At 42.2% G+C, this 27,724-nt stretch overlaps 1 protein-coding gene across 3 annotated transcripts in view; it reads left to right on the forward strand.

Moving 5' to 3' along the window:
- Positions 1–14,510: 14,510 nt before the first annotated feature.
- The window catches only part of DPH6 (diphthamine biosynthesis 6), a 374,050-nt gene continuing 360,836 nt past the window's right edge, over positions 14,511–27,724 (forward strand). Inside the window, exons 1-3 of one of the 3 annotated variants that reach the window (XM_061611524.1) lie at positions 14,511–14,756; positions 18,411–18,505; positions 20,832–21,025. In XM_061611524.1, the coding sequence (XP_061467508.1) occupies positions 14,527–14,756; positions 18,411–18,505; positions 20,832–21,025 (519 nt within the window). In that variant the 5' untranslated portion in view covers positions 14,511–14,526. Of the gene's footprint in view, positions 14,892–15,137; positions 15,162–18,410; positions 18,506–20,831; positions 21,026–27,724 lie in introns of those variants that run through there. The other 2 variants (XM_061611525.1, XM_061611526.1) reach the window with 2 other exon arrangements.

Below are 27,724 nucleotides of genomic sequence, written 5' to 3' on the forward strand. Positions count from 1 at the left end.
TCTTTCTTTTACATTTAATGGAAACACTCTACTATAGCTAAAAGGGTTTTTTTGTGAGAGAAATTCATTTTATGTTCTCCAGGCAAATTAGAATTTTGTCTTTCATTTGGGTTGTCTGTACAAGATGCTTTTAAAGCAACATTCCCAGTTGTTTCAGGCCCTATCACCTAATAATTGACCATGACAGGAGTTATATATCCAGAGCCAGCGGGAAGAATGAATTGTATATGTCAGGCTCAATTACAAGGTGGAAGACCCAGCAACAAAAAAGACTGAACTGATTAAAGCTTGATGTTGACAAGAGAGCTGACATATCAGAGTTATTTTCAGAAGATGCACCCTTCAGAATTCCCTCCCCAATGCCTCAACAGTCAATATCCTGACCACTTTGTCTTCCTTTGTTGTTGTCCATCCAGATGGCATGCCATATATTGTTCTGCTCAGTAATTCTTGGCAAAGAGGATGTTCTCTGTCTCCAAGACAAACCTGCGCAAGAAAAAGACATTAATGCTTTATTATGCTAGAAAGCAGCCAAATAATGAGGGGGGGGAAGTGCCAACAGTTGGGGGGGGACTTTTTGGATTAACAAAAACAAAATTTGCAAAAATGTATCCTGGCACATTTGGGATTGGTTAGATTGATGGACAGACTCATGGATTGATAGATGGAGCCATCATTTTACACGGATTCAAGGCTAATTCCAACGTCTATATTTGAGATGGAAGAATCACCATTTCCTCCCATCTGTATTCAAGTGATAATTTTGCTTTATGAAAGCCACTTCCTGGATGTTAAAATCTCACATTCTCATAGCGTGAAAAAGGCTTGTTTTCTATAATCTTTTTGGTAACTTGTGTCACAGTAGCTTACAATTCTCAACACATGAGGAATTGTTTGTCTACAATACTCTTGAGGTGTCTTGAGTCACTTGCCATACAGCTCATGTCATCCTTGTATTAACTCCTTTGCTGTGGACAAATATAAGGTTCAACTGAGTTCATGGGTAGATCTTTTATTTTTAATTTTTCTGCACCACTTTTCATTAAAATGTCCAAAGCATGATCTCAGGATAAGTTAGCAGGTTGAATTAGAAGCAAGCATTTTTTGTGCACAGAGGGAGTTACTGATTTCTCTTCCAAGTACACCAAACCTAACTCCAAATATTCTTCCAATCCTCAGGAACAGTTTTTTGGAGGACACGAGAAGCTTAAGTATGAAGAGTGTGGTTTCTGGAAAACCACATGTAGTACTTTGGATCCCAGTCTGTGTAAGCATGCCTATAGTAATCACATCCCAATTTGCTAGCAGGCAGAATTAATCTTCCTGGGAAAGAAGAGCACAATTCTGGAAAATATCTGGCAGGACTTGTGGCCCATTATTGCTCTAAACTAGGTCATGTCACTTTATACTAGCTGGCTCTTAACTGCTCATTATACTAACCTGTACATACATACTCACATGCCTCTTTGCTAATGCTGCCCAAATTATTCTTTAACTTTGCACCAGTTTCTCTTTACAAGCTACAGAACTCCACTAATATCCTAAATTCAACCATCAATATTCATGTATTACATGTTGTGTATCTTTCCAGCTGATTAAAAAACAACAACCATCCGTTAAGGGGATTGTACGGACACCAGTTGAACATCAGTAGTTGGTATCATCTTTATTCATAATGAAAGTAGAGGGTGGAGGGATAGCTGCATGAGTGCTCCTGAGCTTGAGCAGGGAGCAGTCAGCATCTAAGGATCAGAGATAACAGCCATCTCTGTTATCTTTTCGGTGCCTACTGAAAACTTTCCTCTTTCAACAAGCCTTTTAAGTTGAGACCTATCCCAGTCTGCGTCTGTGTTGGAATTGCTTTTTAATATGTTTTTTTTTAAAACTGTTTTCCCCCTAAACAATATGTTTTTTTAACCCTTTTTATTTAAGATGTTTTGAAAGCTTTTTAAAAAAATGTTGTTAAAGATGTTTTGCTTTAATGTATTTTAAAGTCTGTTTTATGATGTTTTAAAGTGTTTTTAGTGCTTTTGTTTGCGGCCCTGGGCTCCTGCTGGGAGGAGGGGTGGGATATAAATCAAATAATAAATAAATAAATAAATAAGGACATAAAGCAAAACATTTTAAAAAAATATTTCACAAAATCTCTTCTACTGGATCAGACCACTGGTCCGCATAATACTATCTGCTTCAAGAGTGGGGAACCTGTGGCCCTCCAGATTATGCTGGACTACAGTTCCCATCATTCCTGACCATTAACCATGCTGCCTGGAGCTGATGGGACTTGGGAGTCCAACAGCATCTGGAGAGCACAGGTTCTCCATCTGTGGTCTACTTTGACTGGCAGCAGCAACCCAAGGTCTCAGGAGGTAACTCTTTCTCAGTCCTTCTACCCAAGGTCTTCTAGCAGGACCTAGCAGGGATTGAAGCCCATCTGGATGCAGTACATGTACTCTACCACTGAACGACAGCCCCTTTCCCTGGGCAGCTTCTTAACTGCAAAGGTAGAATGTTTTCCCAGTGACAAAGGAGAGCCACTTGAACGCATTGACAATGTGATACCCAGTTGTTGGACACTTTTGAGAAAAGGTGTCTGGTCCCCCTGTAACAAACCAGTAGCAACTGTATATCTATTGCATTAAAATATTGTTGGAAAAGCTGTGACTGTCCAGCAAGCACTGGCTTTGCTAGACAAAAGGTTTCCGAGGTTATTTCTTTTACCCATTCCATTCTGTCATTTTCAGGCCAAACCTATCAGGGCAAAGAGGAAATCAAGTCTAAGTTGTATGTCTTATGTTTCTTCTGTTCTGTTAAGATACTGAAAAATGATGAACGGATTACAGCTAAAAATAAATGTGAAAGGATGTATAACAGAATGCAAACAAACTGGAAGACAGAAAATAACTTCTATATTAGGTACTATATTAGGCAATAATATTAATAGCAGAGCCTCTAAGGAAGGAAAACAACACTTTTTTCAGTTTTGCTCAAGCTGATGTTGCTAAGGAAGAATATGTTGCAAAAACACAAATCTGTCCAAACCTGTATTATAAAGTCTTTTTAGAATAACCAATTTTATGGGCTTTCACTTCTAAAGATGATCACAACCAATGTTTAGGCTTTCCCCACACTATTCTAATCATGTTAGACCAACAGGTTTTTAATATTTGTCCTCATTGGTAGATTATCATAAATAAAACTACATCTGCAGTGCCTCTCCATTAAATCAAGTCAGAGTTGTTAATACATGTTCCCGAACAATTGTGTGGATGACTGCAGCTCAAATAACTACTCTGTTTGCATTTTTAAGTGTTTTTAAAACAAGTGTCACAGTTTTACTGTGTCTGAGTGGGTGATTATTTCCCATTAGCAGGCTTTACTAAGCATTTTATGTCTGAAACTTCTACATATCCTCTGGACTTAGTGCTTTAATTAAGAATATGCCTGCATTGCTTCTTTTCACAGCAATAATAGCAAAAAGTTACAATCCTTCCCTCTAGACAATCACCAGCTTTCACAGCATGCAGTCTGATTTGGATCATCCACTTTATCTGGAAGGTCCTAAGAATTACAGAAATAATCCTGTTTATTATATGAATTATCATTATTATTACCATTACCACCACTGTTATTTCAATTTCTTATATGCCTTCCATTAAGAATAGTATTAAGAGCATAAGAACATAAGAAAAGCCTGCTGGATCAGGCCAGTGGCTCATCTAGTTGGTCACACAATGGCCAACCAGATGCGCAAGGAAAGTTGTAAGCAGGGCCTGAGTGCAAGAGCACTCTCCCCTCCTGTGGTTTCTAGCGACTGGTATTCAGAAGCACACTGCCTCCTACTATGAGCATAGCCACCATGGCTAGTATTGAGGTGACCTGCAATATAAAATATAAAGGAATATGTTATGAATTAAAAATGGAGATAACAGCAACTAACAAATGTTTCAATACAATTCTAAAAGTAACATCAGCACTCCACCCCTAAAATACATAGATCATAATTAGGACAAACCAAACCAAGTTAAGTGCCCAACAGAACATAAGAATGATTCACAGTCAACTGCCTGGGAGAAGAGGAAAATCTTTGGTGCCAAAAAGATGTTAATGTTGGCGCCAGGTGGAGTTTACTGTAGACAGCAGTCCATAAATGGGTGACCTCAATGGAAAAGGCCCTCTCTTTTGTTACCATTCCCAAAATGTCTTTCAGAGGGGTCACATGGAGAAAGGCCTCAGATGACCTCAGGGCTTGTGCCAGAAGACACATTCCATAAGGTATTGGGGTCCTTAGACACATAAGGTGTTATAGGTTAAAATCAGCACTTTGAATTGGTCTTGGAAATGCAGTGCAGTCAGGCCAGAATGGGTGTAATATAGTTGGACCGCCTGGTCCCCATTAAGAGTCTGGCTGCTACGTTGTGCATGAGCTGCCATTTCTGGATTGTCTTCAAAGACAGCCCCACATATAGAGCATTGTAATCTAACTTGGAGGTTAACAGAGCATAGACTACTGAAGCCATGGTACGCCCATTCAGACAGGGGAGTGGCTGAGCCACCAACTGAAGCTGGTAAAGGCCCACTTTGCCACTGAGGCCACCTGTGCCTGAAGTGACAGTGATGGATCTAGAAGAACACCCACGCTGCAAACCTGCCCCTTCAGGGGGAGTATGTGAACCCATACGGAACTGGTTGAACACCACTTACCTGGGCAGGAGAATCACCTACTAACAGTGTCTCTTTCGTGTCTGGATTAAGTCTCAATGTATTGGTCCTCATCCAATTCACTACCGCAATCACAAACCAGTTCAGTACATCCGTACCAGCTTGAGATTAAAAGAATAGAGCTGTATGTCAGCACACTCCAAAACTCTGGATGATCCCAGATAGTGGTTTCATATAGATGTTAAATAGCATAGGGGGCAAGTTTGAACAGAAATGGCAGAAGGTCCATGGAGAGTTCATGGGGCCAAACAAGTTCTCTCTTATTTGCACTTGTACTTGGAGTCGATCCTCCAGGTAGGAGCGCAAAGCAGTACCACTCACTCCCAACTCAGACAGTGGATCCAAAGGGATACCATGGTACGGAAGGAGAATCAACCGGGTTGCATTCCCCATTTCTCTCACAAGAAAGTTAATCATACAGGGCAAGCAAGGTAGTCTCTGTGCTGAAACCAGGCCTAAACCCCAGATTGAAATGGATCCAGAAAATCAGTTTCCTCCAATGCCTGGATCTAAATATATCTCCTTAATTGATCATCAATACATTATGGGCTGCATCCACCTGTTGCTCTTCTCTGTGTGAGGGCTTTTTATACAGAAGTGTCCACTGACAAGAGAGGAGGGGATTTTTGCTAATGCCCCCTTTCACCTGCATCCACCAGCAAAACACACCCACACCCATGGAGGGTCCTCCAGCACTTTCAGACAACAGCGTCTAATCTGACTTGCTTTTCGCCCCACCTACCAAAGACCAGAGGGGGACTTGTGAGGCAAGAGAAGGGCTTGGCCAGCCAAAAATGATAGCTCCCGGTTCTTATTAGCTCCTTTGAATATGGAGGAAGATACTGGGAGCAGCATTTCAGTAGTAGACCAGTAGTTCAAGGAACATGCATGCTGAGGATAACTTTGCCTATATCCTTCTTTTGCCTCTCTCATATGTGGCAGCTTATTATATTCCATGGTCAGTTATTTAAAGCTAGCAACACACCCACCAAGAAATGAAGCTTGGTATGAAAACGTGGCCTGGGGTTGAGTCCCTGCATAATGACCACAGTTCATCTTTTAAAACTTCATTTCTGTTGTTTGGCCAAAACCTTGGACTGTAGAAAATGTCCTTCTTCCCCATGCCTTGTTGTGTGTCCAGGCAGAAGCTGTGTTAAGTGTTGCGTTCTCCTGTATGCTCATGTATTTACTAATGCATTTTCCCGTCAGGTGGTGCATAGCCTGACGCCTACCCACAGTCATGGCAGTGAACACGCTGCCTGCTCCTGTGGAACACATCCCCACCACCACCTTTACCACAAATGGGAAAAATCCTTTTGTTCTGTTTTACCCACAAACACCAAGGTGAGGTAGGAAGCATTGCCCCCACTGTGATTTAGCTTCAGAAATTAGAATGGAACCAAATCTCATTGGCCATTGGTTTGGTCATGAGGTCAAATCAGAATGAGGCAATGGGTTGGATTCAACATAGCACTAAGGCTAGGTTTCTGTCAGTGCAAGAATTTATCCTCTCCAGCTCCTGTGCACCCTCTAAATATTCTGAGAGTTCCCCCAACCTTCTGGAGTAGATTTGGGGATGGCATGGGGTACATGCAGGTGGAAGAGGGGGGAAATTCCCTTGCGCTAGCACAAAATATTAGTTGAATATTGCCTAATGCTTCTTACCCTAATTACAACATCTTGTGAGTAAAAAAGAAGAAGAAAACATAGTACCCAGCAGGAATGGGGCATGGTTGTACTGGCTGATAAGTGGGAAAGCACTTTGTAATTTCAGCTATCTCTGAAAAAGCACTTTAAAAAACGACTGGGGATATTTAAGAACATAAGAACATAAGAAGAGCCTGCTGGATCAGGCCAGTGGCCCATCTAGTCCAGCATCCTGTTCTCACAGTGGCCAACCAGGTGCCTGGGGGAAGCCCGCAAGCAGGACCCAAGTGCAAGAACACTCTCCCCTCCTGAGGCTTCCGGCAACTGGTTTTCAGAAGCATGCTGCCTCTGACTAGGGTGGCACAGCACAGCCATCATGGCTAGTAGCCATTGATAGCCCTGTCCTCCATGAATTTGTCTAATCTTCTTTTAAAGCCATCCAAGCTGGTGGCCATTACTGCATCTTGTGGGAGCAAATTCCATAGTTTAACTATGCGCTGAGTAAAGAAGTACTTCCTTTTGTCTGTCCTGACTCTTCCAACATTCAGCTTCTTTGAATGTCCACGAGTTCTAGTATTATGAGAGAGGGAGAAGAACTTTTCTCTATCCACTTTCTCAATGCCATGCATAATTTTATACACTTCTATCATGTCTCCTCTGACCCGCCTTTTCTCTAAACTAAAAAGCCCCAAATGCTGCAACCTTTCCTCATAAGGGAGTCGCTCCATCCCCTTGATCATTCTGGTTGCCCTCTTCTGAACCTTTTCCAACTCTATAATATCCTTTTTGAGATGAGGCGACCAGAACTGTACACAGTATTCCAAATGCAGCCGCACCATAGATTTATACAACGGCATTATGATATCGGCTGTTTTATTTTCAATACCTTTCCTAATTATCCCTAGCATGGAATTTGCCTTTTTCACAGCTGCCGCACACTGGGTCGACATTTTCATCGTGCTGTCCACTACAACCCCGAGGTCTCTCTCCTGGTCGGTCACCGCCAGTTCAGACCCCATGAGCGTATATGTGAAATTCAGATTTTTTGCTCCAATATGCATAATTTTACACTTGTTTATATTGAATTGCATTTGCCATTTTTCCGCCCATTCACTCAGTTTGGAGAGGTCTTTTTGGAGCTCTTCGCGATCCCTTTTTGTTTTAACAACCCTGAACAATTTAGTGTCATCAGCAAACTTGGCCACTTCACTGCTCACTCCTAATTCTAGGTCATTAATGAACAAGTTGAAAAGTACAGGTCCCAATACCGATCCTTGAGGGACTCCACTTTCTACAGCCCTCCATTGGGAGAACTGTCCGTTGATTCCTACTCTCTGCTTTCTGCTTCTTAACCAATTCCTTATCCACAAGAGGACCTCTCCTCTTATTCCATGACTGCTAAGCTTCCTCAGAAGCCTTTGGTGAGGTACCTTGTCAAACGCTTTTTGAAAGTCTAAGTACACTATGTCCACTGGATCACCTCTATCTATATGCTTGTTGACACTCTCAAAGAATTCTAATAGGTTACTGAGACAGGACTTTCCCTTGCAGAAGCCATGCTGGCTGTGCTTCAGCAAGGCTTGTTCTTCTATGTGCTTAGTTAATCTAGCTTTAATAATACTTTCTACCAGTTTTCCAGGGACAGAAGTTAAGCTAACTGGCCTGTAATTTCCGGGATCCCCTCTGGATCCCTTTTTGAAGATTGGCGTTACATTTGCCACTTTCCAGTCCTCAGGCACGGAGGAGGACCCAAGGGACAAGTTACATATTTTAGTTAGCAGATCAGCAATTTCACCTTTGAGTTCTTTGAGAACTCTCGGGTGGATGCCATCCGGGCCTGGTGATTTGTCAGTTTTTATATTGTCCATTCAGTTTAGAACTTCCTCTCTCGTTACCACTATTTGTCTCAGTTCCTCAGAATCCCTTCCTGCAAATGTTAGTTCAGGTTCAGGGATCTGCCCTATATTTTCCACTGTGAAGACAGATGCAAAGAATTCATTTAGCTTCTCTGCAATCTCCTTATCATTCTTTAGTACACCTTTGACTGCCTTATCATCCAAGGGTCCAATTGTCTCCCTAGATGGTCTCCTGCTTTGAATGTATTTATAGAATTTTTTGTTGTTGGTTTTTGTTCTTAGCAATGTGCTCCTCAAATTCTTTTTTAGCATCCCTTATTGTCTTCTTACATTTCTTTTGCCAGAGTCTGTGTTCTTTTTTATTTTCTTCATTCGGACAAGACTTCCATTTTCTGAAGGAAGACTTTTTGCCTCTAAGAGCTTCCTTGACTTTGCTCGTTAACCATGCTGGCATCTTCTTGGCCCTGGCGGTACCTTTTCTGATCTGCGGTATGCACTCCAGTTGAGCTTCTAATATAGTGTTTTTAAACAACTTCCAAGCATTTTCGAGTGATGTGACCCTCTGGACTTTGTTTTTCAGCTTTCTTTTTACCAATCCCCTCATTTTTGTGAAGTTTCCTCTTTTGAAGTCAAATGTGACCGTGTTGGATTTTCTTGGCAATTGGCCAGTTACATGTATGTTTAATTTAATAGCACTGTGGTCACTGCTCCCAATTGGTTCCACAACACTTACATCTCGCACCAGGTCCCGGTCCCCACTGAGGATTAAGTCCAGGGTTGCCGTCCCTCTGGTCGGTTCCATGACCAACTGATCTAGGGAATAGTCATTTAGAATATCTAGAAACTTTGCTTCTTTGTCATGACTGGAACACATATGCAGCCAGTCTATGTCCGGGTAGTTGAAGTCACCCATTACTACCACATTTCCTAGTTTGGATGCTTCCTCAATTTCATATCTCATCTCAAGGTCTCCCTGAGCATTTTGATCAGGGGGATGATAGATCGTTCCCAGTATTAAGTCCCTCCTGGGGCACGGTATCACCACCCATAACGATTCTGTGGAGGAGTCTGCCTCTTTTGGGGTTTCGAGCTTGCTGGATTCAATGCCTTCTTTCATGTATAGAGCGACTCCGCCACCAATACGTCCTTCCCTGTCCTTCCAATATAGTTTATATCCAGGGATAACCGTATCCCACTGGTTTTCTCCATTCCACCAGGTCTCCGTTATGCTCACTATATCAATGCTCTCCTCTAAGACCAAGCACTCCAGTTCTCCCATCTTGGTTCGGAGGCTCCTAGCATTAGCGTACAGGCACTTGTAAGCAGTGTCTCTCTTCAAGTGTCTTTGGCACTTGTGGTTAGGCCTGTGGTAATTTTGCTCTTCTGAATTTATATCCTGTGCCCTTGCTCTCACAATGCCTACTTCTAGGCCTACCCCTTTTAAAATTTCATCATTTCTTTGGTTTTTATCCCAGGGGGGAGGTTTATTCCGAACCGGACCTTTCTCAGCTCCTGTCGGGTTTCCCCCCTCAGTCAGTTTAAAAGCTGCTCTGCTACCTTTTTAATTTTAAGTGCCAGCAGTCTGGTTCCATTCTGGTTCAAGTGGAGCCCGTCCCTTTTGTACAGGCCCGGCTTGTCCCAAAATGTTCCCCAGTGCCTAACAAATCCGAACCCTTCCACCCGACACCATCGTCTCATCCACGCATTGAGACTGCGAAGCTGGGCCTGTCTGGCTGGTCCTGCGCGTCGAACTGGTAGCATTTCAGAGAAAGCCACCTTGGAGGTCCAGGCTTTCAGCATCCTACCTAGCAACCTAAATTTTGCTTCCAGGACCTCACGGCTGCATTTCCCCATGTCGTTGGTGCCAACGTGCACCACGACCACTGACTCCTTCCCAGCACTGTCTACCAAACTATCTAAACGACGGGCGATATCCGCAAACTTCGCACCAGGCAGGCAAAACACCTTGCGGTCTACACGCCCATCACACACCCCACTGTCTATGTTCCTAATGATCGAATCACCCACTACAAGGATCCCTCCACCCCTTGGAGATATATCCTCGGCACAAGAGGATAGCTGCTCATCCCCCAAGGAATGGGTCCCTTCTAAGGGATTGTTTCCCTCTTCCTCAGCTGGATGCTCTCCTTCCCCGAGACCATCGTTGTCCATGATAGCAGGAGAGCTATCATCGTTGGAGTGGGACACAGCTATAATGTCCCTGAAGGCCTCCTCCACACACCTCTCTGCCTCTCTCAGCTTTTCCAGGTCCGCCACCTTGGCCTCAAGGAAATGAAGTCGTTCCCGGAGAGCCAGGAGCTCATTGCACCGAGAGCACACCCACGACTTCTGTCCAACAGGCAGATAGTCGTACATGCTGCAGGCGGTGCAAAACACTGGAAAGCCCCCACACCCCTGCTGGCTTCTTACCTGCATAGTTTTGTTTAAGGTTTATTACGTCAATGGGTTGGAGACTGCGGTTTAGTTGAGGTCAGGGAACAGACGGGCAGAGTGGGGGGCCCTGGCCTCCTCGCCCTGCTGCCGAACTCGCTCTGCTGCTTAACTCGCCTTGACACTTTGTCAGCTGGGGCCTTGATGCTTTGTCAGCTGGGGCTCCCTCTAGCTCGTGGAGCAGCCTATGAGCAGGATGGTAATGTTGTGTACATTTTGGTGCACCCCTAGTAATATATGGCAATCATTAGCCCTTTCAGATGTTAAACCAGGTAATATCAGGCATGAGGAATCTTTGGCCCACCAGATGTTGCTGAACTACAACTCCCATCAGCCCAAGCAAGCATGGCAAATGGCCAGGGATGATGGGAGTTGTAGTTCAGCAACATCTGGCAGGCTAAAGGCTCCGTAAGTCTGGTAAAATGAACATGGGGGGTTAGCAGTCGACTCCTCCTGTCCCCAAACATATGCCTTCAATAGAACGGGAGTGGTAAGCTGAGGCTCTCCAGCTGTTGCTAGACTAGAGTGGCCACTTATGTATCACCAAAAAAGAGGACAAAAGAGAACACAGATTTGCATTAAATAGTCATATGCTAATGTATACGCCTATATGCAAAGTTAGAAATAACTACTGTAATTTAAAAAGAAATATAATACAATCCATCTCAGCTTAGTGTGGAAGACTGTGACTGGGTGACTTGTGTCCCTGCTCTGTCTGCTGACCAGGTGCAAACTGTTGACGAATAGCTTCAAGGCCCTTCGTTTCCTTTCTCATGGTTATCTTAAACTGGACTTGGACCAAACATCCCTTCAAAGAGAGGACTCTTCAGAGGACTATTTTCTGTATCACATACGGCCTCCCTATGCTGCCTGGACTACTACTCCCATCAGCTCTGACCATTGGCCATGCTAATGGGACTCAGAGCCTATCAGCATTTGGGGAGCCAAAGGTTCCACACCTCTGCAAGAGAGCGGCTGTCTACACACATTCTAAAGAACACATGCTGCCGCAGTCACACTACATCTCTTATCCAGGGCCCTTCCATGCATCACAGCTTGTTTGGGGCATTTTGCTCCCTGTCTTCAAAGCTTGTTGGCCAGTACTACCATGCCCAACATTTGCGTCCAAATGTTGGTTGTTCAGGTGACATTGTTTTCTTGAGTACATTCCAGTGGCAGCTGGTGACTCCATGTCAGTAGGGCAGTGAAATCCGCTCTGGGTTTCAGTCTGAACTTACAAGGAGCTGAAGCACCTTGCACAGCTCCTTGAAAGTTCAGACTAAAACCCGGAGTGGATTCCACTGCCCCACTGACATGGAGCCACTAGCCGCCACGGGTACATTCAAATGGTCCAAAGGCTTGCAGGCTGATCTTATCTATGCTTACTCAGAAGTAAGTCCACTTATTAAAACTGATTTTAATGGATTTACTCCTCAATAAGATCAGATAGGCTTCCAAGCAATCTAGGGAGTGAGCTAGTATGTTGCTGCTAGGCCATATATGCATAGCATGGAATACACAACAGCTGTATTTTGGTTAGTAGTGGAGGTTGTATAAAAAGAGGGAGTGAATTAAGTGCGACATCACAAAGGCACCAAAGTACACGCAGGCCATGGTTTTTTTCCTGCAGTTCCTTTGGGGAAGAGGGAGATCGTGCCCTGGTAGGCTATATTGCAGGCTATTAATCTCCTCTCCCTCTGCTGCAAAAAAGTGCAGCAGTACATGCAAAGCAATCCATAACTCTGGACTTGTCTGCGATACCAGACTTTAAAGATGAAGGAATCAACATGAGTATTTTAATTTTTATCCCACCTTTTTCCAAGGAGTTCAGAGTGGTGTAGTATAAATCACTTGCCTGCCCTTCCATTTTATCCTCACAACCGCCTTATAATTGAGGTGAGGCTAAATGAGAGTGGGAGGGCCGTGGTTGTCCAATAAGCTTCTGGACATAGTAGGATTTGACCTTATCTGACGCTACATTCAGATATGGGGTTTACTGTATTATTTTTCCTAATTATAATGCTAGTGCTTCTGTCCCAATTTCTAATGTTCCTTTCACACTGCAGTTACCTGCTGCATTAGGGAACGATGTTTTTTCCATCAATATACTGCCATGTTGCGCTAAATTTCATTCACACCAGGGGGCATGGCGTGATACACCAGCAGACATTATTGGACATGTCACCACCTCCCACCCTTTATGTGCATGAGCACCTCTGTATGCCAGAATACTGCCCCAAATTCCATTACGGGAGTGGTGGTGACATGATCCCAAAAAAACCGTGGGGGGAAAATGCCAAACTCCTGCGATTTTCCAGGTTAACGGAGTTGCAAATGGATTTTTTCTGGAAGCAATTAACACAGAAATGAGTGCTAAATTTCCACTTGATTCCGCTACATTTCTTTAAGTGGCTTTTACATTGTATGAAAGATCACATAAAATGTGAAAATAAACAGGTAGGGAAATGTCGGGAAAATGGAATTAAGTGCTGCTGTCTGAATGCTGCCTGAGTCTCAACACCCATCCACTATGCTACACTACACTAGGTCCGCATCCAAGAATAAAGTTTCTTGGAACAAACAAAGATTACCCTTTTCTCATCCTTTCAGACTAAAAGGCAAGCCCAGACCTCAGAACCTCCAGATTTATATATTAAGCAGCATCAGCATCAACATCCAAAGGAAAATGCTACAAGCATACAGGCATCCAATGTCTCTCCAGTAACAGAACTATTTCTCTCCATTCTCCCAGCATCCTAGGTAGTAGCCACCTTAGTATGTTGAGTCTGGAAAAGAAACAATTTAAGAGGCAATATGGCATCATCAAATATTTGAAGGACTACCGCATGGATGATGGAGCAAACCTGTTTCCTTTTGCTCCCAAGGAGAAGTCCAGAACCCACAGGTTCCAATGATAAGTCAGGGGTTTTGGACTAAGCATTAGGAAGACCATGATGGTAGGAGCTGTTCAGCAGTGGAACAGACTCTCTTTTCTTGGTGGTTTTTAATCAAAGGCTAGATGACCACCTATCAGGGACGCTATAGCAGCAGATTTCCTGCATTCAGGAGGTTAGACTAGATAGATGACCTTTTGCAGCACCTTCCAATTCCATGATTCTAGGCATGGTTTCAAATTCAATCCTCTTCCTCTGACAACCAGAAGAGCCTACAACTTTTAAACATATGTGCACCTTAGGAAATTAATTTTCCCCCGGCCTGGCAGCTCAGAAGCATTTCCTTTTACATAATAAGAGATGGGGAGCAGAGCAATGGAACAAGGACTGGAGCCCTCACAGTTGTGCAATGAGCAATACAGCATTTGGGGCTTCCTACTCTGGCATGGATAGTTTCCATTGGCTTCAGTTGTCCTTACCTCTGAGTAAATGTGCATAGGATCCTAAGGTCGCTTTCAGGAAAGTAAGGCTTCTTAAGTACATATGTTTAAGTTCTGGGCTATAAGTCTCCAACACTTTCTCACATAATGGCAATTTGCTAAAAAGAAGCAAAAGACGGACACTGGCGTTCAAGCCTGGCTCTAACGTAACAGTCCCTCAACGGTGCTCAACCTTTCTCTCATTTCATGATATGCGCGGATTGGCTCTGGTGACTCGATGACGGAAACGCACCCGGCACGCATTCAGATGCACTCGTTTTATTACTTTACACGCTCCGGGTCTGAATCCTCACATTCAAACAGGGTACCGGAGCGTAACCGGGGAGAAGCGTAAGAAACGCTTTTAAAGCATTACCTACGCCACTCCCGGACAGCAACCACCCACATGCACTCAGCAGTGCCCTCAATACAAACCGCCTCATTGCCCTTCCATAGTTGTCCGCCCCTGTGCCTGCTATGAAGTCTTTTCTCCTACAGGACTGCAGAGCTCACACTGCAGTTTGTAGCTGCCTACTTTCTCCAAGCAGCCGAGAGAACAGAAAAATTCAGCAGCACCAATGTCACAGGCGACGGCATCCTATCCAAGACTGCTGTTTGTTGGAACAGGCAGCTAGGGAGACAGACCCAGGCGGGCGGGACTTCTCGGGGAAGGAAGGAGCATCAAACAGCAACAGCCGGGAAGCAACGTGGGTTAGAAAAGATTGTATGTGTGTGTTGGCAGCTGGTAGCGTGTCGTTTGTCCTCTTAGCCTAAGGGGCTCTCATAGGTTTGTAAGTCCAGCCCTGGGCGCTGTGCAACATGAAAGTAGTGGCTTTAATCAGGTAAAATACCGAGGGGGGGGGGCGCAGGAAAAGCTGCCCTCGGCTGAATAAGATGTGCCCCGCAAGGTTTCTATGGAAGAGAGAGTCCCATACAGCAGGGTGGTGAATGGATGAAAGTAGGGGGCAGGCAAAGATCAGGTCCACCCTCCCCTTTCTGTTGTAATCAGCGATTTCCTTTCGGCTCCTCTCTGTTCGTTTGACCTCACGCTTCCTGCTTTGCTTGCGCTGTCTGAGTGGATTGACAGATTCTCAATAGTGCAGTATTTGCAGGTCATCTCTGTAGCATGCTTTTTTTTTTTTTGCTTTTCTTTTCAGCCCTATGTTTAGGAAGTGGGTGGGAAGGAACCTTTTCTAAAACTATGCCTCTCTGATTTAATCGGGAAGGTATTGAGGTTTTCGTCTGATCTGACGCAAGGTCCAACTTGGCCCTCGCTCTTCCCTTGCCTCTCTGCAAGCAGGATTGGGTAGTTGTGGCAAAGTCTACAAAGGGAAAGAGGTGGAGCTGGCACTGAAATAGCTTGATTTATTTCTCTGCTGAGGGTAGAGAGGCTCGTTTCTCAAACTTGATGAAACGGAGCTCTTTCTAAACGCACAAGGTCTTTTGTGCCTTTCTCTGCCTTGCAAAGCTTATGGGATGTGCTTCTTCAGCACATGCACATATGTACTCTGTCACCCTTCTGTTAAGTTACTCCACATGTGGAAACTAGTTGCCACAGACAGATACACATACAGTTTGCCACAGACAGATTACACATACAGTTTCTCCCCTGAGGCCTGTGCACCTTCATCTACAGCCTGAGGTTACTGAGACTGCAGGTGCTAGCTATCTGGTTCACTTTTCCCCACTATCTTAATGGGATGGCTATCGCTACTTTACAAAATCCTGTGCCTTGCTTGTTTAGAGATTTATTACTCAATAAGAAAATAGAAAGAATAGAATAAATAAGCCTGTAGGCTCTAGTTGCTATCCAGTGCCCTAAATGGGTGCATATGGGTCTCCTTCCTTCAGTTTGAGAATGAGCAGGCTAAAATGTTGACTTTGGGGAAGCTCTGCATGCATGTGCAAGGCTAAGGGGAATGGCCAGCCATTACTCAATTGCAGGACTGAACTCTAAGCCTTGTTACATAGTTTGGTTTGTAATTTCCTTGAAGGGGTTTATGCACCAACCGCCTCCATATCAAGAGATTCAGGAATAATTTTCTCTTGCAGCTCGACGCCATCCCTCTTGCTGAATTTCTGTATGGGCATATTGGTGCCATGTTTCAAGCCCAAGAGTTTAGGGACAAGCTTTCTAAATGAAGAATAATTAAATGCAAACATATCAGCCCTTCAAATGAGACATAAGAAGTGTGGCTGGTGGCTCCGATGTCAGTGGGGCAGTGAGATCTGCTCCAGGTTTTAACCTAAACATACAAGGAGCTGGCCAAGGTGTTTAATATATGGATTAGGAATAATCTGAAATAAGGCACAATTCTTAACAATCCTACATGATCACGGAATGAAAAGGAAATTTGACAAGCACTTACTATGGGTGTGTTTGGTGGGATTGGGCTCAACTTGGGGGGGGGCTGTCTGTCATATAATTCTCGGTAGTTTTAAAAAAGTTGTATTATGTATTGGTAAAAGGGGTTGCTTGTGTGCAGATGGGCTGGTGGACATCTCTTTTCTTGCAGGAAAATACTGGTATTATTTATTTATTTATTTCATTTATGTCAAAATGAACCCTGCTGCTTCCAATCCAAAGCCCTAAAACCATTTATGGCTGTGGGTGGCACATGCACACGCCCCTATGCTGCTAGATCATGTGTGTATAGAGTAGCATGCAGGTAATGCTCTGACCAGAGACCTGATATTGGTGTTTAAAGCAGCTGGCTAAGGAAGCCAGCTTAGCTGGCACAATCAGCAACAAATCCACCGTCTCCCGCACTTCTGGTCACCTCGGGAGCCAAGAGAGACTCTCCTCTGAAGCTGTAGGGAGACAAGAGAACACAATCCATGACTTTAAAAACAGATGCATACATTATTTCTATAGCATATGCTCTTAGATAATACATTTACATTTCTGAACTGTTGTTCAATGTGAATAAACCGACCTGCTCTCTTGAATTCAGTGGGACCAAAGTAGTTTAACAGTGCAATCCTATACCCACTTGTACTGCCTTCAAGTCGATTCCGATTTATGGCGACCCTATGAATAGGGTTTTCATGAGGCTGAGAGGCAGTGACTGGCCCAAGCTGACCCAGTGAGCTTCATGGCTCTGTGGGGATTCGGACCCTGGTCTCCCAGGTCGTAGTCCAACACCTTAAGCCAGCCTTTCCCAACTAGTGGGCCACCAGATGTTGGACCACAATTCCCATCTTTCCTGACCATTGGCAATGCTGGCTGAGGCTGATGGGAGTTGTGGTCCAACAACATCTGGTGGCCCACTAGTTGGGAAAGGCTGCCTTAACCACTACACCACACTGGCTGTCTTATATCCACTTACTTGGGAGTAAGCCACTGAACTCAGTAGGACATGCTCCTGAGTAGACATGTACAGGATTGTGCTGTAAGTATATTTGTATAGTTTTCTTGTTTTTGTGCTGGCACTTTAGATGTGCTTACTTTTCTTTAAAGGGCACAGTCATATTAATGCTCTAAGTAGTAACAGCAAATTGAGCATCTTTTTTAGAGCCAGGGAAATTACCTGTAAAAAATCAACCATTTGTGCATCGTAAGTACTTTGATATTTAGTACCTTTCATTCCATCTAATGTCCTTAGCAGCTAAATTGTCTCTGATGGCAGTCTTGCACCCACACAACGCTGTTTTTTATTTGAGATTCACCCCATGTGAAGTTACTGAAAATGGGGGTTTAACAATAAGTGCTTTTGAAACTTGTTGCTTTGCTTACAGAAAATTATCTTATGTTCAAGTTTTTTTTAATTCACTCAAGCAGAATGGTACAATGCTGGCAAACTTATGATCTAGCTGAAGTTTTTTTTTTAAGTGTTCTTGTAGGTTTGGCCCAAATAATTATCACTAGAAAACACTCCAACTCCACCCACTGTGCTGGAGAATTTTATCTGGGTCTACTGGCAGATCTCTAGGTGATTTGCAGAAGATTGGCAAAGATTTATTGAATTACCTTGAAAACATTGGTCATGATTGGTCATGATCCAGAGTTCCATGGTGCTTTTATGTGCAAATGGAGCTCTGTTTTCCCATTTTGTTCTGTGGGGAAATTGCTGTGTAGAAGGAGCCTTGTGTGACATTAAGGAGAATGAGCAGCCTCTGCAGGTGTGGGACACCAGGTGATAGACTGGAATTACAAATACTTTACATCCAAATTACAAACATATTATTTTTTCAGCTTCTTAAGCATGTTGAAAATAGCCTTTTTAAAAAAATCCCTGTGTAGACATTTTCTCATCTGTATTTTATCATTCCGAAATAAAAAGCAAAATGATTATAGGGCTACACTTATTAGAGAGCTTGTTTTAATTATCAAATAATACAATTTACTCTTTTTCTTCTAGTGGTGGGAAAGACAGCTGTTACAATATGATGCACTGTGTTGCTGCTGGGCATCAGATTGTTGCCTTAGCCAATTTAAGGCCTGCTGAAAACAAAGGTGAGAATCCCACATTTTCTTTATGGTAAACTCAAACTCCTCCACCCTACCCGCTTTGCTGGAAAATTAGATCTGGGTCTACTTGTAGATCTCTGGGTGATTTGCTGTAGATTGGCAAAAATTTCTGGCTCCCAATAGCAGCAAGAACGATTCCCTTCCTACCTTAAATTATGTTGAAATGAAGAAAGCTTAGGATAACCAGGAGTTGGAGTTTTTTTGTGGAAGGATTGTGAGCAGGGTTCAGTTCTGATACTCAAATTTCTGGGCTCAGAATTCTTTAATTCTAAAGCCTTCTCAGGTATTGTTCCAAGGTAAGTAAACCCGGGGGGGGGGAGGGAGCGAAGACAGGTGTACTAGTGCTGCCCCTCCGATTCCCTAAGTAGATAGGTTGTCCTCCATGAGTTGGAGGCTGAATGTCTGAAGCCAGGGGCCTCCTGTATTCGTGGATGCATTTTAGAACCTTGGTAAATCAGACCCAGCTTTGTATGTGTCCATGATATAGTTCAACTTTTAGAATTCTAGGCTATGAAATATGCAACAAGTATTTCAGATTTTATTTGCTGAAACAGTGTATTTTCAAAATTGAGGGTTGTTCAGATTTTGGTTTATGGTGTAGCAAAAATGACAGAGGAGTCTTGTGGCGGCCTAAAGGCTAACTCATTTATCATGGATTCCATGTTCCTCTTTCAACAAGCATTCTATGTTGAGACCTTATCCCAGTCTATCTCTGTGTTGGAATTGCTTTTTAATATGTTTTTAAATTTTAAACCTTTTTTTAAAAGATGTTTCAAAAGCTTTTTAAAAAAATGTTGTAAAAGATGTTTTGCTTTAATGTATTTTAAAGTCTGTTTTTATGACGTTTTAAAGTGTTTGTAGTGCTTTTGCTTGCTGCCCTGGGCTCCTGATAGGAGGAAGGGAGGGATATAAATCAAATAATAAATATATAAATAAATAAGTGAATTAGAGAGTCTACTTCATCAGATGCAGGAATATACATGGTGGGGTTTGGGGTGGATTGTAAGCAGTGATATCAAAGGGGAATGCAATGCAAAATGTTCAGAAAGTAGAAAGTGAATTAGACCTGGAATGTATGCAAAACAAGCACAGAAACCTTGTACAAGAGCAGTGAGAAATGATTATGATATAGTAATGCTGTTGATTAACATCTGTGGAGGGATAGGTAGTAATTGCCTCTAAAATGTAAATGTACTGCCTTCAAGTTGGTTTCAACTTATGGTGACCCTATGAATAGGGTTTTCATAGTAAGTGGAATTCAGAGGGGGTTTACCATTGCCTTGCTCTGAGGCTGAGAGGCAGTGACTGGCCCAAGGTCACCCAGTGAGCTTCATGGCTGTGTGGGGATTCGAACCCTGATCTCCCAGGTTATAGTCCAGCACTTTAACCACTACACCACACTGGCTCTCAATTGCCTCTAGTTACACCCAAATTAATAGAACTGATGAATTGTAATTCAGCAGTTTAGTGTTGGAGCCACCCTCTGACATTCCTGTGCTCAAGTCTGAACACCTTAAGATCATTGCCAGAGTGCCCTGTACAGAATTGAAGAAGAAATTAATTTCCATGCATGGAAGAAAGTGGCCAGGTTGATCTAAAACAAACCAAGCGGTGTGTCCCAACAAACTAAAAAGCGAAAAGAAAAAAGAATTGGGAACCAGAAAAAAACTAGAGACTGCCAGTAATGAAGGTGTGGATACTTTGTAGAAAATTATTTTAAAGGGAAATACATCACTGTTACAGTTGATTAATCAAAAGTAGATGTAATCAATATATACAGCAACAACTGTTATGGTAAAATATCACAAATACATACCAATACAAAAACAGCTTATAAACTGAAACACCTAAACTTGTGACCAAACATGTTTCAACATGGTCTTCTGCAGTGGAACACATGTATGAACAACTACTACATAGTTCAATGTGAAATATGACAATGTAATTCAAGGTGCAGCTCCTGCAGAGATTAAAAAATGTAGTATTTACATACCGGAAATATAATATTGATCCAAATAAAAAGTCTAGATATTGCTTAAATGCACTCACCCTGTAAATCTACAGAGCTATAGTCAGGTAATTTCCTGAATGTTACCCCACAATGTATAGACAGAGAAGTTCTTTTGCTAGGTTGATCTAGCCATAATTTCCTTTTAAGAATACTGAAACAAAACTGGGAGTGGTGGGAGAGGGCATATCTCTTTCCTTTGCCCTCCTTTTTTTTTTTAAAAAAAAAGGTGCTCTAATTTTCAATCCAAATTTATTGTAAATAGTTATGTAACATAGTTTTACTTTTGTTTGTCTCTTCCAGAGGGGAATGATGAGCTGGACAGTTACATGTATCAAACAGTGGGACACCATGCCATAGAGCTGTATGCAGAAGCAATGGGTTTGCCTCTTTATCGTCGTACTATTAAGGGTACGAGTGTAGAAACTGGCAGAGTATATACCAGGTGTGAAGGTGATGAGGTTGAAGATCTTTATCATCTTCTGAAACTAGTTAAGGTATGTTGTGTGAGAATTCCAATTCTTAAAGCTAAAAATAGTGTTAACTATATTTAGGCTGTGGACCTGAGGCCAGTAGTCACCTCTCCTCCTGTATTCTTCTCTCGCCATATATTTTTGCTCTATATCCTGTTTCCTATAGAGAATAAACTTAGATGAAATGGGTCTTAATTTATAGCTTATTCTGTACTTTATTGTTGCTTCCTGACTTCAGGCTAAAGACCCCATTATAGTAGTAAAACTGATTTATGCTAAGAAGTACAAAAGAGCAACATAAGAAGAATTGTATGCTCGTTGTGATTCAATGTCTTCCAGGTTTTATACTACTGATATATCATGTTTTGCTGATTCCAATTTCTTAGGTTTTGTGTCTTTTGTTTCTGTGCTTAACTGTAGGGAGCACACATTTTCCAGGAATAAGCCAATGAATTTTAAAGCAAAATCAAAGTGGAAAGAATTTATTATTTACATTGTGTTCCTTACTCGGAGCATTACACAGTACTTTTTTCAATCGCAGTTTTGTTATTGGTGGTATTCTGAATTATTCGTGATAGTTTCACCTAGGATTTTTTCTTCTTCAAGTAGCAACCTTAAATGGAATATATTGGGCTTGTTCGGACATAACTGGTTTATCATTATGGAGGTGAGCTACAGTGAACCTGGCCTCATCTATTCCCTCCCCTGGTGCCACTAGGAAGAGGAGTTAGGAAGCGGTTGCTTTAGGCTATACTAACCAAAACGAAATGCTAATGCAGGGATGGGGAACACGTGGCCCAACTTCTGTCAGTCCAACCAGCATGGCCAATAATCAGGGACAATGGGAATTGTGATCCAGCAACATCTGGAAAGACACACCTTCCCCATCTTTGTGCTTATGCCTGAACTTGGACAAACTGTGGTTAACCTTAAGTTACTATGGTTAGTTGAAGCAAGTCAGCTTCATATCAGACTTCATAAAAACTGGCTTCCCCTTCCCCAAACTAATGAGCAGAGCTATGAAAAAATGGGGTTTCCTACTTAAATAGGGCATCATTTTGTGTACATCTCTTCATCTCTCATACTCTATGAATGAGGAAGCCCATGGAAGCAGGAGACTCCGTGTATACATTGCAGCTCCATGTTTGCAAAACATTGCTGAATCAGCTTTGTTGGCTAGATACAGGTGTTTATTCTGTGCCAATCGTATGGATTATTGAAGGCATGAAAATATTGACACATGGTACAAACATAAAATTATTTTCTGTCTTATTGTTTTGTGTTGTTTTCTTGCTGTACTATAATTTAAATTATGACTTTAAATCTGAAAACATGTTAGCCATCACTGTGGTCTGGATAAAAGGAGTTTCTTTTCGAAGATGCCATGGTGTTATGTTTGTAGTATTTTGTTGTGAGTTTGCCATTTTGTTGCTGCCTTCATGGTTTGATACCTCCTGGGACTTTGTAGCCGCAGTCACTATTGCACTGGTGGTTGGACAGCAAACAGTTTCATGTAGGATGCTTCTTGTTATTGCTCTGTAAGAGAAATTCTGCTACTTTGTAGAAAATCTATTGGTTACAATAATAATAGCAATCCTTGTGCTTCTAAACTTGGATTTCCTTTGTAGGACAATGGCATGTTTAAGCTGCACCCAAATACTGAAAGATCAGTGGTGAGTCTCAGCAGAATATTTTTAGTATGCATACAGGCTCAAGAAAATACACTGGATTACTTAAGTCTAGAAGAAGAAGAAAAGACTGCCACCCTCATAGAATCATAGAGTTGGAAGGGGCCTTGTAGGCCATCGAGTCCAACCCCCAGCTCATTTCCTTCCTGTTTAATCCTGTCTGCCACAGAATCTGTTGCCAATTGATAACAAGAACATAGGAAGCGGCTTTTTATCCCGTGTCAGGCCATTGGTCCATCTAGCTCTGTATTGTCTACACCAGGTGCTCTTAACCTGGATGGGCTTCAGGGCCCCCTGAATCAGTTTTCAATGCAATAAAATTAATTGCATTTATTTATTTATGGGACTTCATAGCTTCCATCAGATTCTCAAAGGAGCCCATGACCCAAAATATGTTAAGAACCACTGATATACACTGGCAGCAGCTCTCCGGGGTTTGACTGTGTCCTCCCCCGGCCCTGCTGGAGATGCTGGGGATTGAACATGGGACTTTCTGCATGCAAAACAGGTATCCTGTTACTTAGCTATGGCACAGTTTTGCCACTCTCTAGTTTCAAGTGAAAGATCCTTGCCCTAACACCCAGAACCCTCATGTCTTTTTGCTGCCATATAGCTGGCCAGAGCTATTAGCTCTGCCAGCACAAATCATAAAATGGAGGTGAGGCTGAGATGGCGTAGGGTGATGAGGGGCTCCAAGAGTCTGGCACAGGTATTTGGCCTTCTGATGTGTTTGTGGATTTCCAGAAGAGGGTGTGTACCACATATGAAACGCAGGGGCTAGGTACAGGAGTTCATGTCAGGCTGTAGCTTACGGTTGCAATGGAGGAGCGATTGCATGTGGAAACAAGGTTGGACACCTTCAGCACAAATGAGGAACGTACACTAGCCTGCTCTTTTTCTCTCTGTGGGCTCACTTTGCAGACTAGGCCTCAGTCATGCACAGCTGGGCAGGGAAGACCAGAGCATGGCTTCTGAAACAGTCTCACACACACACACAGTCAAAGATAGGCAGAGGGAGGCGATGTGGAGGCTACAATTTATAGAGAAAGGATTTTCAGAAGACAGGACAGAGAGCGAGATATACTTTTCCCAGCCCTGATGGACAATCTAGAAATCAAACTGGAGCGTGTTGAGACTCCAGGGTCACATAGGGAAACAGCAGATGCAGCAGGCAGGGGTCCTGAAATGGCTTCTTGGATCTCTGCTTTGGCTAGCAAAGGTCCAGAGCAAAGCAGGAAAAGTAGTGGAGCCCTGAAAAGAGATTTTGAAGCAGCTTCAGCAAGCAGGGAACTCTGTTTCAGCAGGGTCCAGAGATTGTTTATTTATATCTTTAGATAGTGAAGGAAAAGCAGGGGAGAGATAGTGAAGGAAAAGCAGGGGAAAGTCAGACCCCTGGGTTCTGGCTGGCTAAGTGATTCAGCAGGTGATTTCAGGTAGAGTGATATTCAGCAGGGTGGGTGACCAAGACCCAGAGACCAGAACAGTGATTCAGCAGGTGATTTCATGGTGGAATTGGGCAACCAGAACCAGAACCCCACCCCCCAAACCTGGCTCTAGGAGTCCAGTTTTTATACCTTTCTGGACAAAAGCCTCAAAGGAGAATGCAGAATTGATTGGATCAGGCAGGCATCCTTCCTTAATTTCCATACCTATGATGAGTTGCATGGTCAGGATAATGGGCTTTTCTTTTGTGGAGACAGGTGATGGCATTCATCTTTTAGCTAACTTGATAAGATTTGAACAATGGGCTCCTCTCTTGAGGGCCAAAGTTTTACTATTACTTTTGGGATGGCATTGATTAGATTGCCAAAGGTCAAGTCCTGTGCATATGACTGGCAACATGCTCTCAGTTGAAATGACAGACTTAACTCTTTCAGCTACTTTTTCCATCAGGTCTTAAGCAACATCTTGTAAAATGAACCAAAAGGAAGCCATTTTAAAAATGATGTTGGGGTGGAGTGTCTCTCAGGTTTATAGGCTTGTAGCCAGCCTACCAACAATGGGTTAGTGCTACAAACAAGCACAGCCAATATGACTTCATTGGCTGACCAGTTTGGATCTGTTTGGCAACATTGTTGTTCACCCTGACTCTGCATGTATAGACTGAGACATCTGCCCATTTGTAGTGCTAGTGTAGCATCACAATTGTGATAATACATAGCTGCCATAGTTCTTAGTATACTCATTCTACTTCTTTCATGCACAACAGATCTTAGGACCAAGTTGTAAGAAAAGAGAATGTATTATTGATAGATTTAATTAAATGATTAGTGACAGGACAACGTTTTTTTCATTTTTCTCCAGACAGCATGGACCGAATACTTTGCTATTATCTTGAGAATAACAGTCAGTTATGACATAAATTAATGCTAATGTTAAATCTTGACAACTTCTGCTTTGGAAGTTTGTGCAAGATATTTATAACTATGGTTGAAAGAGATGTTATCAAGTTGTCTTGGACTAAATAAGTGAGGTTTTTTTTTTGTTCTGAGCTGATATTAATTTCACTGCAAGAAAATGTAAAGATATAAATATAGGAATCAATTGCATTAATGATAGACATTCTATAACTGTGCTTTTACAGCTGAATTCATTTAAAATCATTCTAAAACTGCACTTGAAATCTTGCATATGCCAATAAATAATTGGGTAATTTATAGGAAAGAAGAATGTAGGAGTTATTCATGTTTTTTAAAATTTACTTAGGAAAAGGATGATCCAGTTCTTGTTGTGGATAACTAGTTGCATGTAGTAATTGGTGACACAGGATGGGAATATGCTTCCATAGTTTAGTAAGTTCTAGTTTTTATGTGTAGATTGTATTTTGATTATTGATGTTGTGTTAAAGATTTGCAATATTCTAAAATTTAATAAAAAGTATGTATGTATATATATATGTGGATGTATATATATATTAAAAACACCTCTAATCATTTCAGTGTGGTCTGCATAAATACTGCTATCCAAATGTACAACTGCTTTTGGATTGACTATTCATATGGAAGGCTGCTTTTGTGTGCTGATCTCACATATTGGATGGAGGCATGGATATTTTTGTTAACTGTGATATTGGATGATATGTAACACTTTTGAGTGTTTGCCAGAGAAGTAGGATATAACACATTGGAATCAAACCATATAAAGGTATACATAAAGAAATACTTGATATTGTTGAACCTCATTGAGTTACAATTCCTTTTTTTGTGAATGTAAATTTATATTTTATTCTGTTTATTTTGTGAAAAGAGTAAACAAATAATTAAAAGAAAAGTTGGATGCAAAGTTTTTAAAAGTGGCAGTACTTTGATATCTTTTTTGGGGGGGGGAATCAGCTACTGGAGTAGGACCCTTTCGGACAGTATGATCCTGGCTTGTTACACCTAGCCAGCCAGGAATGAGAATGTTGGGCCCACATGCCTGCTATCTCTCTTTCTAGGCATGCTGGTTCTGGTTAACTTAAACCATAGTTTTCACTATATCAAAACCAGAATAGCTGTATTTTGATACTGCGGGTGAGTTGATACACCTAAGTAATGCTTTCTGTAGGAGCCGAGCATTTATAATACTATAGAAAATTGTTTACTTCTCTGAAATTATGTTTCATATAATTAAGACTAGCCATTTTGAGTTTTACGGCTCTTACTGAGCTATATATAGTAATTGGGCAGTAGGAGCTAGTGAAGAGAATCTGTTTTAATGACTGCTTCAGAATAAGACATCTTGCTAATCTGAATATCTTATGTACTGGAAAAGAGTTTTCCAAAGTTCTGTTATTTATTTCAATGATTTTTGAAATGCCATTCAGGACAACTTCCAGATCAACGTACAATCTGGATCGGGCTAGCTAACATGATGCGCTTCAGATGTTGTTGGACTACAGCTCCTGTCATCCCTGCCTGTTGGCTGTACTGGCTGGGGCTGATGGGAGTTGGAATCCAACAACATCTAGAGGGTACCAGGTTGGCTGTCCCTGGTTTAAATTACCAATTGCAATAGAGACTATAAAAAAGATAGTAACCATTAAAAACCAGTAAATCCACCAGAACCATAAATCACTGAAACCTATTATAAAACATGCAGAGAAAATCTTTTGGAAGTCTTTGCTAGATGCTGAAAAGACACAACATTTGACAGCATGCAGTTTTTCTGGGGAAGGCAACATAACCAAAAAGGTCCCCTTCAAAAACATCATATGTTGCTTGGGGAGACTGGAGGAGGACCTCATATGGAGAATGGAGGCTTTGGGCTATCTTATGTTGGGCTATTAAATAGTTTTTTTTTTAGTCCTAAGTAGAAAAACTTTCCCTATACAGTGTGGTTGGAATTCATTATATTTTGCTGGATGAGCTTTGTGTATATTGGAAACCAGAGTACTGCAGGAATCCCTGTGTTATATAGGTTACACATGAGATGTGCATATTGTCAAACAGCCATAATAAGGCTTTAGCTCACAATTTCTGTTTCTGTTTCTCTGTGTCAAAGCCTTAAGAGTTGGAGTGGACCGATGGAGAACCAGAGAGTACAGCACTGGGGCTTCAAAGAGGGTGCCTGCATTCTCCCAGCAGGTTCCTTTCATGTCTCTGGCTTAGGTGAAAGTAACCCTGGACAGCTGCATGCACAAACTTCCCTGATGGCATAGGGTAGATCTAGACATTAGTTTGCTTCAAAAACTTTTTATATAGCTTATAAAATATGCCCACATTTTATAAGATCAGTCACAATTAGGAATCTTCCAAGACACCTTTGTGAAGATAGGGTAGCAATCAAAACCAAATGACAACTCCCCATCTTAAAATCTCCCCCTGTTGACTGGCAATATATCAGTTATAGATTTCCCTAGAGTAGACTTATTTGACATTATTGGCTGTGGGTGACAGAAGGGTGGTAAACGTGATGTGGTAATATTTTGTGGTATCCCTGTGGTTTGCATAAATGTAGGTCCTGGTCATAGTCTAGAACAGAGATGGGCAACTTGTGGCTCTCCAGCTGTTGTTGGGCTCCAACTCCTTTCAGCTTCAGTCAGGATGGCCAGTGG

Source organism: Rhineura floridana, chromosome 2, assembly GCF_030035675.1.
Source record: "Rhineura floridana isolate rRhiFlo1 chromosome 2, rRhiFlo1.hap2, whole genome shotgun sequence".
NCBI lineage: Eukaryota > Metazoa > Chordata > Lepidosauria > Squamata > Rhineuridae > Rhineura > Rhineura floridana.